The 10,876-nt window shown below is 53.7% G+C and overlaps 1 protein-coding gene across 1 annotated transcript; it reads left to right on the top strand.

Annotated features, from left to right (window-relative positions):
• The first annotated feature begins 4,209 nt into the window (after window positions 1-4,209).
• On the top strand, window positions 4,210-10,414 carry PDE12 (phosphodiesterase 12). Its single transcript, XM_078614446.1, has 5 exons — window positions 4,210-5,071; window positions 6,046-6,389; window positions 7,819-8,018; window positions 8,253-8,331; window positions 8,635-10,414. Exons 1-5 carry the CDS (start codon window positions 4,284-4,286, stop codon window positions 9,192-9,194), a joined length of 1,971 nt encoding a protein of 656 aa, XP_078470572.1. The 5' UTR covers window positions 4,210-4,283; the 3' UTR covers window positions 9,195-10,414.
• Window positions 10,415-10,876: the final 462 nt, after the last annotated feature.

Raw genomic sequence — 10,876 nt, 5'->3', positions numbered from 1 at the left:
TAATGTGGGCATTTATAGCAGCAAAAGTAATACAAATAATCTCAATGCATGTTTCTACATGTTCTTCAGTTTCATTTATTAGGTATAACCCTGTGAGCCATGCGGCTCTTGACTCGGGTGCAACCGCAACAAAACAAAAACATGAACAAGAAACGTCTTAAAGTGACTACGCGCAACAGAAAAATCCTGGAAAAAACAGCAAAGTCTTCCAGAAAAAAGCACCGTATTTCAACGCTGTGTGAAAAAAATCCCAGTGGGATGCAAGTCAAACAATAACAACCATAAGACAATGTTGATTAAAGTTATCCGGCAAACTCTGTACTGCAAAAAACAAACATGAATAAACCAAAACGTTTTCAAAATCACCAAAATAAAGCTCGAAAAACAATGTAACAGTGATCATAGGAACTGTGATTCAAATTTAACAATACACGATATACAGAACATGTACGACCAAACTTTGCAGCCATAGCTGGCTACATGAGTCACTCCATAACGGCTGGAGTATCAGTAGCACAATCACATATTTTCAATACACCTTTCACCGGTAGATCCCCATAACACGAATCTTGCGAATCTCCCTTCCCGCTAGGGTAGAGGAGGCACCGTACCCTGTCTCGCCAGGAGAAGCCGCTACAGCAATTGGGGACTAATCTCCAATCTGTTAAACACGTAGTATGCTTTCGCGACCGATATCATTCATAATCGAGGTTTTTTGGGTTAAATCGCGTAAATATGTGTCTTATTCTTTGGTTCTTTCGTAGATAGAAAAATAATCATTAAAATAAAGTGAATTAAAAAAACCCCACTAATGTAGACTGTAGCCTGGTTCTTAATCGGAGTGAGTGTACTGGCAGTCTATAATGTAGACTGTAGCAATGGTTATTAAGCTGGGTGAGTGTACTGGCAGTCTATAATGTAGACTGTAGCCTGATTCTTAACCTCGATGAGTGTACTGACAGTCTATAATGTAGACTGTAGCAATGGTTATTAAGCTTGGTGAGTATACTGGCAGTCTATAATGTAGACTGTAGCCTGATTCTTAACCTCGGTGAATGTACTGGCAGTCTATAATGTAGACTGTAGCCTGGTTATTAAGTTGGGTGAGTGTACTGGCAGTCTATAATGGAGACTTTACCGAAAGAACCAAGAAGATGAATCCCTGCAGTCACGAAAGCTTTAAATCGAAATGTAGCCTGGTTATTAAGCTGAGTGAGTGTACTGGCAGTCTATAATATAGACTGTAGCCTGATTCTTAACCTCGGTGAATGTACTGGCAGTCTATAATGTAGACTGTAGCCTGGTTATTAAGTTGGGTGAGTGTACTGGCAGTCTATAATGGAGACTGTAGCCTGGTTATTAAGCTGGTGAGCGTATTGGCAGTCTATGATGTAAACTTCAGAAATGGTTATTAAACTGAGTGAGCGTACTGGCAGTCTATAATGTAGACTGTAGCCTGGTTCGAAACCTGAATAAAATAAAATAAAAATCTAACCCAATTAAACCTCAATTATGAATCTCCAATCTGCTCACTCTGCATCAGTGGCAGCTCGTGACATATCGACGAGGTGCGGCTGTTGTGAGTGACCTCTGTAAATCTGGTGTTCAAATTAAGAACAAACACTCGTCATCGTATTGGCCTTCCCGTGAAAGTGATATAACTATCTTAGCTACCAACGGGAGACATTTGTAAACAATACGAAACGAAACAACAAAGCACTCAAATGCTTCTTGGTTCTTTCGGTAAAGTCACGTAGAAGGGAAATAATAAAATAATAAAAATAAAACATAATAAAATAATTCTCACGACGTTTCGGCCACAACGCAAGCAGCCGTCCTCAGGTGAAGAATGAAACACCACCAAGCTTGGAGCGTATATTTAAGCTGCGTAGGAGATGGGCGGGGGGTTTCAAAGTCATATTATGCTCAAATGCTGTCCCCATGACCCCTCAAGTCCACACTACACAACCCCTTGAACACTGCCAAAAGCGAAGAGGCGTGTAGAGTGTAGACCGTGACTTGCTGTATTTTTTGGTTCTTTCGGTAAAGCCACGTAACTTTACTGAAAGAACCAAAGAGTATGGATCCTTGCAGTCACGAAAACTTCAAATCTAGAATTGCTGTATTTTCAGTGTCACCTCGCGTCGTGTCGTCATTGCAGCCGCGGGCGCCCTTTTCACCGCCCTGAATGGGTCTCAAACGGCGTGGCTACAACGCTTGAAGCTGCTCATCGCAATGAACGAAGAAGAGGAAATCTGACCCTTTTATCTGGCAACAAAACTGACACCTTTTTTACAAGGAGTCATGTTTGCATAGACCACAATACCTGCAGTCGTAATGCAAACAAAAAACATAACTCTGATAATGTATGCACTGTCCTTGAAGTTGATTGGTCCACACCCGAGACAGCTTTCCTTAGAGCCTAGTCTCACATGGGTTGGACCAGATGACGCCAAAAGGCGCACTGCAGGTATTGTGGTCTATGCAAACATGACTCCTTGTAAAAAAAGGTGTCAGTTTTGTTGCCAGATAAAAGGGCAAAAAAACAATTATCATATTTTCTACTGGCAAATGAGGTTCCAATGGTGTAAGAGGAAATCTCTCACTCGGACGCCTTCACAGCCGCCCCGAGACCTCCCCGAGGCACAAATCAGACTGCGGCGTCGCGGCGGTTTCTAATACGAACAACTTAAAATCACTGGCGGAGCCAGTGGGGGTGGGGGGTGGCACGTGCCTCCCCAATGATCCGATCGAAATCCCTCATTTCGATCGGATCATTTGGGTATATTAGTAATAAATTCGGCATTTTGTGACCCACCACTGCCACTGTGTAGCATATTATTACGTGCTTGGGACTCTATGAGATGATAGGACAATAGTCTGAGTCTATAATTGGCAATAAGTAACGGCAAAGCAGTTATAAGTGACTCACACAATTGTGCGCAGTTGCGTATACAACAGTACACGATCACGCAACGCAGTTCCAATTCGACCCTCGATCGATGGCTGCGCCATCGCCGCACACGCGTCCATTAAAAAGCAAAGGACAAGTCGTTACTTACTAACAACTCCTTAATTACTAACAACTCCTTACTCACTAACAATAACCTTACTTACTAACAACTCCTCTATCATTTTTCATTGCAGGAGGGGTTGCCCCCCCACTGCCTGAAAATCCTGGCTCCGCCATTGCTTAAAATGGTATCTTCATTAGGCAATTCGCGTTGAAAGAAAAATAATAATTATATATTAAAACAAAACGTAAACACAACAAAACTATTTACAGAAACGTTTTTTTTTATTAGAAACACATTCCTGCGGAGGGAGCTGGAAGGAACGTTGGGTTGCTCGGTCAATGGCCAGGGTCAACGGCGGCGTGGTGTATTCCGCAAATATGCCCGACTGTGAGGGCGGGCACAAGCCGGCGTGAGTAGGTTAAACGTTGAGTTTTATAAGGGCACCACGGGGTGACCAGCCCCACCCCCCAGCCAGCCCCACCCCTCCTACCCCCCACCCAGCCCCTCCCCACCCTCCCCTCCCCACCCAGTCCCTCCCCAGCCAGCCAGCCCCACCCCCCACCCCCCACCCAGCCCCACCCTCCCCACCCAGCCCCTCACCACCCAGCCCCACCATCCCCACCCACACTATAACATTATACTATAGAACTACTATACACTACACTAAATATACTACACTACACACTACACTATGCACTACTATACATGACACTACTATACACTACACTATAACATTACACTATACAACTACTATACACTACACTATAATGCATTACACTATACAACTACTATACACTACACTACTATACACTACACTATACACTACACTACTATACACTACGTCACTAAAATACCGCTGACAGATCTTTGCAATTACGTCGTCGGAAAAACCGATTCAGGAATCGACGGCGTCGGTGATAATAAAATAGGAACCGATCCGATTCCCCGATACAATACGGTATTCCGATGGATGAATCGAATCATTGCAATTCTCTTCTCGATTTCATCACCTCCGTCGTTGGAATCGATTCTAATAAAAACAAGAAAAACGGAATCGTTCCAACCTCTGATTCATGTAAATTATTTAAATAACAAACGCCTCAGAGGCATCTCTAATATTGATCCTCCACACGCGTCACCACACCAATCCATCCGCTAAGCGCCCTCGGGGCGTTTGTGATTCTCACTGCATTTCGTGTATACCGGTACGTGGCACACATCGTCGGAAAACCCGATTCAGGAATCAGCACTCGGGGTAAGGCCTCAATGCTGCCCCGGCTCCGCGTTCTGAGCTCTCCGCTCCGTCTCCTCTCTGGCGGGCCCCCGCTCCCGCCTCGCTCCATCAGCGGCGGCAGAGCAGCAGCAGCAGCAGCGACGGCGACGTCATCGGCCACCATGGACCGCGTGCGCGTGCGACGCGTGGACGGCGAGGACACCATGACCGTCGCCTTTCCCTGGGGGGACGAGGGAGACAAAGGCGGCCGGCGCCAGCGCCAGTTGCAGCGGTCGCAAGCGGAGGCGCTGAGCGGGGCGCTGGCTCGGATAGCCGGCGGGGACAAGAAGGACAAGAAGGCGGCGCAGGCCTTGGCCAAGAAGCGGAAGGGCAAGAAGATCGATGAGACGACGGGAGAAGAGGGGCAACAGCAGGGGCAGCAGCAGCAGCTCGAGGCGAGGCTCCTCTACCAAGGCAACCCCGTGGACCCGGCCACCCCGAACGTGGCAGCGTGGAGAGACGGCGCCGTGCTGGAGATCGGCGGTCGCCGCTTCGCCGTGGACGTGAACGTGCCCGCCGTCACCTCGCTCTCGCTGTCCGCCGCCATCATGGCGGGATTCCCCGTCTTCCCCAGGATCGAGGTGGAGTTCGGGAACGCCCGCGCCGCCGAGCTGCGATGGTCGTTGGAGGACGCCGGCGAGGGGGAGAAGGATGGAGGCGAGGCGGCGGTGGCGGAGGAGGGAGGGCTGGAGGTGGTGTGCCGGGACGCGGTGTTCACGCCTCACGCGGGGCACGTGGGCAAGAGACTGCGGCTGCGATGCGTCCCCAAGGATGGAGAGAGGTGAGGAGGTTGAGTGTTGGCGAGAGGGGGGGGGGGGTTGAGTGTGGTGTGTAGGCTTGAAGTTCGCTTTAGAGCGGTGTGTTCTTCATTGCAAAGCCCGCGGCCTCTGGTGGCCTTTAGTGTGGCCCCTGGTGGCCTTAAGTGCGGCCCCTGGTGGCCTTCAGTGTGGCCCCTGGTGGCCTTCAGTGTGGCCCCTGGTGGCCTTTAGTGTGGCCCCTGGTGGCCTTCAGTGTGGCCCCTGGTGGCCTTCAGTGTGGCCCCTGGTGGCCTTAAGTGCGGCCACTGGTGGCCTTCAGTGCGGCCCATGGTGGCCTTCAGTGCGGCCCCCGGTGGCCTTCAGTGCGGCCCCTGGTGGCCTTCAATGCGGCCCCTGGTGGCCTTCAGTGTGGCCCCCGGTGGCCTTCAGTGCGGCCCCTGGTGGCCTTCAGTGCGGCCCCTGGTGGCCTTCAGTGCGGCCCCCGGTGGCCTTAAGTGCGGCCCCTGACAATACACAAGTGAAAACACCCCCCATCATCATCATCGCGATGTCAAACCCCAAATGGTTTCAAATGGTGTGGCGGCCCTCACACTGATGATGTCTCATCGGCGAAAGTGGCCCCCCTCTGGGAATGAGTGTTAAGGTTTCGGTGGGGGCTGATTTAGCGGTCAGGGTTGGGGTTATGGTTGGATGTTAATAAATAACTTGGGGTGAGCGGTGTGGGTTGAGGATTAGGATGTGGGCTCGTGGTTCGAGATTAGGGGTCAGGGGTTACGGTATGGGATAGAGTAGGAGTTGGTGCGCACCGCTCTCCCATCATTCACTGCCTCCCTCCCACCCTCTCAATGACTGCCGTGACAAACAAGTATTGGGGAGGCCTTGCAGTGGATCGATCGTGGCCGACGTTTGGCCATTTCTGATGACGATAGCTGACCAGCCGCGGCTCTTCACAAGATCCCAATCGATACCCCCCTCCCCCTCCTGGTCATCTGCTCAGGTGCGGGGACCCCGTGGAGGTGACCTCGCCGAACCTCGTCGGGGCCGGGCCGGGCCCGTGCCTCTGCGACGCGCGTCACGCCTACACGAGGCTCCGCGCAGGCCGCGGCCGCCTGCGCGCCGTCTCCTACAACGTGCTCGCCGACGTGTACGCGCAGACGGAGGTGGCGCGCACGGCGCTCTTCCCCTACTGCCCCGCGTACGCGCTCGGCCTCGACTACCGCCAGAACCTCCTGCGCAAGGAGCTGGCCGCCTACAACGCCGACGTCGTCTGCCTCCAGGAGGTGGACAAGAACGTGTTCGCGGAAGGGCTTAGGCCCGTCATGGAGGCGCTCGGCATGGAGGGTGGGTTGGCCGCGTGGACGTCGCAGTGGCGCTGCGGATGGCCCCCGACACCGGGACGCGGGGGGGTGGTGACGCGTTCGCCGGTTGTCGCTGAGGTTCGCGGTTCGAATCTGGCGTGCCACCCCCCCGGGTTAATGCCGCGGTGCGGTGGTGGTGGTCGTAACTTCCCACACGCCGCCCGTTTCGCCGTGGACGTTAAAAGATCCCGTTGGCCTCATCCATCAGAATTGTAGAAAAATACCCGCGATTTCCCGGACTCCGTCGGGATCGCGCACGCAGGAGCAGACATCGCTCGCTATTGGCAGCAGACTAATTCCCACTCGCAGGCCTCGGTGCCGAAATCACGTTGTGCCATACGGGGACAGCTGCCACTGAGGGGTGTGAGGCGCTTTGTGTTCGTGAGGCATTTAAGCACCAAATAAATAATATTTATTATTTATTATTATAATTCACAATTTAGGGGGGGGGGAGCTGGAGATGTCAGGTAATGCAGTTGGTGTAGTTACCTGATTATAATTCTGTGACCCCTGACCCTTGACTCATCTGCACCTCCGATTAACGCGGCTGTTTCGTGCGGCGCGGAAGAAGTTCAACATACACACGTACATCTTAATCTATGATGATCCCGACTCTGACGTCCACCCTAATCCTAGTCCCTAACCCCTGACGTCCGGCCGGTTGGCTCAGCCGGCGAGTGAGGGGCTCGCAGTTGGACGGTCACGAGTTCAAATCCTGGTTGTGGAGTTGACTCGTCCCATCATGCCTCCGGGGTGAATAAAATAAGAATCACTTTGTGGGAGAGTCAACGGTGGTTGTCCTATGAAGAGACCCACCCTCTCGTCATAAAAATGTGGAATTTCCACCACTGACCCGGGGCTGTAAATAGGAGATAAGCACCACCTCAATGCTCATTTGAGAAAAAAATCACTTTGTTTTTTATCCTAAATAACAATAGTATTCTATAGCCTTTTGTCAATCCACTGCTGGATGAATGTCTCATCAAGTCAATAGCTGCTGCATTTAATACAAATCTACATGACTCCTACCATCACTACTAATACTACTACACAGCCATAGCTTTATCTACTGTTGGATGAGGGCCTCCGTACACTTCTGAAAAATAAGTGAATACCTCAGCGGGCTTTGCCTGGTAGGATCGGGATGGTTTGTTTACCTTGTACTGTGGACGACTGTCATATTTTTTATAGTTTGTTGTCGTAACGTTCTTACCTGCCCCTCCTGGAAATCTGTGAAAAAGAGTTTTATAGCTCATCGGATTCCCCCAGTGTCAATATTCTGTTTTTGATACTGGACCACACTGGTCAGTGCAGGTCGGTGGAGGGAGAGGCACCCTCACCTGGTTAAAGAAAATACTCTTCGAACTGGAAATCAGACGATGACGGGTGCTACTACTTTGACTGACCGCTAGGAATGTACCGCATGAAGGAGCGTCAGAAGGAGGGGCTTGCCACCTTCTTCCGAAGCGACCGCTTCCGCCTTGTGTCGCGGCACGACGTGACGCTGGCCGTCGCGCTGCAGGGCGACCCTGCGCACGGGGAGCTGCGTCAAGCCCTCCAGAAGAACCCGCGGCTCTTCCGCGTGCTCACGCGACTCGCCACCGAGCTACAGGTACCAGCACCACGGGCCCGTGGGGTGGCGGGGAGTGATATGGGTTTGGTGAGAGGATTTGGTTATGTGGGGGTTGAGGGTCTGGTCACCTGATTTTTTTTGTGGGTGTTGGATATGTTGTGTTGTTGTGGTGGTGTGGGGACACCGAGGTTTGGTGATACCAGGGTGTGGTGATACCACGGTGTGGAGGCACCGAGGTGTGCGCCTGTGCTGATCTGTGGACGTCCCCCGCAGGTGTCTGTTCTGCAGTCGCTGGAGGACGAGCGCAGGAGGTTGATAGTGGCCAACACTCACCTCTATTGGCACCCCAAAGGTGAGGCCCCTTACGCACACCGCACACGGCGTGCGTGGTGAAGCCTGGGGAGCTTTGGTGAATTGATTCGTCTGGTTATGAATGTTATTGTTAATAACATTGTTATTGCTGACAACGTCCATTGCCCTCCTTCCCTCGTGTAAAATATAAACAATCCCCACTGGAGGACATTTTTTTACAGCGAGAGGCAGCATCTGCAGTGGCTGCAGGGGGTCAGGTGATCCTCGTACGTACCACATGTGCCATCGAAACACCCCAAAGGTGAGGCCCCTTACACTGTGTGTGCGCGCGTGTGCGTTGCAGGCTCCCACGTGCGTCTCATCCAAGGCGCAGTCGCCCTGCGCCACCTGGAGCTGCTGGTGTCCTCGCTGGCGCTGCCCGCCCCCGCCGCACCGCCGCCGCTCCTCTTCTGCGGAGACTTCAACAGCTTCCCATCGTCGGGCCTTGTCCAGCTGCTGACCACCGGCCACGTCGGCGCCAGCCACCCGGACTGGAGCGCCAGCACGGTGCCGGCCGAAGACGACGATGTTGACGGGGCGGAGGAGACGGAAGCCGGTGCTGCTTCTTCAAACGAGAGCGACGGCGGCGACGACGGCGGGATTTGCGGGCGGGCGCCGGTCGCCCTGGATCTCCGGCACGAGCTGGCGCTGTACAGCGCGTCCGGCGAGCCGGAGTTCACCAACTTCGTGGCCGGGTTCCGCGGCTGCATCGACTACGTACTGGCGTCGCGCGCGGCGCTCGCGACGGAGGCGGTGGTGCCGCTGCCGGGCCTGGACGAGGTGCAGACGCACACGGCGCTGCCCAGCGTGGCGCACCCGTCCGACCACCTCGCGCTCGTATGCGACCTGCGCTTCTGCGATTGAGGCTTTGGTGATGCCGGCTCCGATTGATAGCGCTTTTGTGACTGTTAGTGGTGTCTCCAGCCATGGCACTGGTGTTGGCTGCGGTGGTTTCGGCGACGGAAGTGGATGGAGCCGGCGGTGGTGAAGCCAGCGGTGGCAGCAGTTGAAGCCAGCGGTGGCAGCAGTTGCGGTGGCATGGGTGGTGGTGTAGCCGGCAGTCGCAGCGGCGGTGGTGAAGCCGGCGGTGGCAGCGGCAGTGGCAGCGGCGGTGGTGAAGCTGGCGGTGGCAGCGGCGGTGAGGCTGGCGGTGAAGCTGGCGGTGGTGGTGAAGCTGGTGGTGGTGGAGCCGGTGGTGGCGACAAAGGAGCTGGTGGTGGAACTTGTGGTGGCGACAATGGAGGCAGGGATGGAGCTGGTGGTAGTGGCGGTGGAGCCGGTGATGGAACTGGTGGAGCTGGTGTTGAACCTGGTGACAGCGACCATGAAGAGCCGGGGATGGAGCTGGTGGTGGAACTGGTGGCAGTGACAATGGAGCAGACGGCGGCGCTATCATTGGTATCACTGCTGCCATCACTCGCGTCAATGGTGCTCACAATGGCACAGCCGGTGCTATCTCTCCCGCGACTCGTCCTATGACTCAAGATGCTGGCACACTCGCAGTGGCATTCCCACTCGCACTGTGAGTGACCTTCCTGCCATCGTCATCTCCACCACCGGCGTTATTGGTCCCCTTGTTGTCAATAGAACCCGAGTCATTAGCACTATCAGTGAACTTCTTGCCGTCATCACTCGCACCACTGTGACTTTGGTCACGCGATTGCTCACACCAGGTACCCTTTCAGTAACCTTCCTGCCATCATGACTCACACCGGTGGCATTGTCACTGACCTCCATAACGCTATCGCTCGTACTACTGTTGATATTAATGACCTTTTTGCTAGCATCACTCCCATTACTCGCGCTTTCGGTAACCTTGGTGTCACTATCAATGACATCCCCATCAGTCTTCATCGGTGACGCCATCGTTGGTGCCTTCACTTGGGCCATCGCTGACGCTCTTGTTGGCCCCGTCGCTGGCGCCAGGAATGGTGGCGCCAGACAACACTGTAGTGTTTGCACGTCTCTAACAGCTAACCTAGCGGACCGTGCGAAACGCGTTGTTCAGAATCGTGTTGAGCCACCTCGCCAGATCGTGGAGGGCGGCATGTGCAGGACTAATAAATCCCGTCACATGGCCTGGAGACGCGACGTCTGTGCGCGTATGTGTGCACGTGTGTGTTTGCATGGAGCGTAAGTGCAGCGGTTGCCCGCAGCGCTACTTACCCAGCGACCCGAGTTCGATTCCCGCTCAAGGCCAACACCAGTGACGACGATCTGGTCCTCCCCTGGGCCTTAAACGAGTGCCTGGTGCGGTGTGTAAACATCGCCACTGAGGAGGCAAAGGTGGCCCAGGCATGGTGCTGCCCACCCACCCCCTCGTGTGCTGTGCCGGCCTTCATAGGTGTTCGCTAACAGCCCTTGCCCCAACATTCTGGTTCAGGCTATGCGGGTGATCTTGGGCTTTGTTGTGTGCGTGTCCGTCTCTTCATTCGGAGTTTCACTCGCTTAGTTTTCATCCACGCGGAGCGGCGGTGCAGTGGTTAGAGCACTGTTCTGAACCCGGCGACCTGCGATTCGATTTCTGGCTACGATTGACATCAGTG

The sequence above is a fragment of the Lampetra planeri genome, chromosome 44 (genome assembly GCF_965212315.1).
Source record: "Lampetra planeri chromosome 44, kcLamPlan1.2.h2, whole genome shotgun sequence".
Lineage (NCBI taxonomy): Eukaryota > Metazoa > Chordata > Hyperoartia > Petromyzontiformes > Petromyzontidae > Lampetra > Lampetra planeri.
This window is presented reverse-complemented; position numbering and strand designations above follow the sequence as displayed.

Coding starts and splice junctions, on each gene's coding strand:
- PDE12 (XM_078614446.1), top strand. CDS start 4,284: ATGCTGCCCCGGCTCCGCGTTCTGAGCTCTCCGCTCCGTCTCCTCTCT. Junction 6,390..7,818: donor GGAGGCGCTCGGCATGGAGG/GTGGGTTGGCCG, acceptor ACTGACCGCTAG/GAATGTACCGCATGAAGGAG. Junction 8,332..8,634: donor CCTCTATTGGCACCCCAAAG/GTGAGGCCCCTT, acceptor TGTGCGTTGCAG/GCTCCCACGTGCGTCTCATC.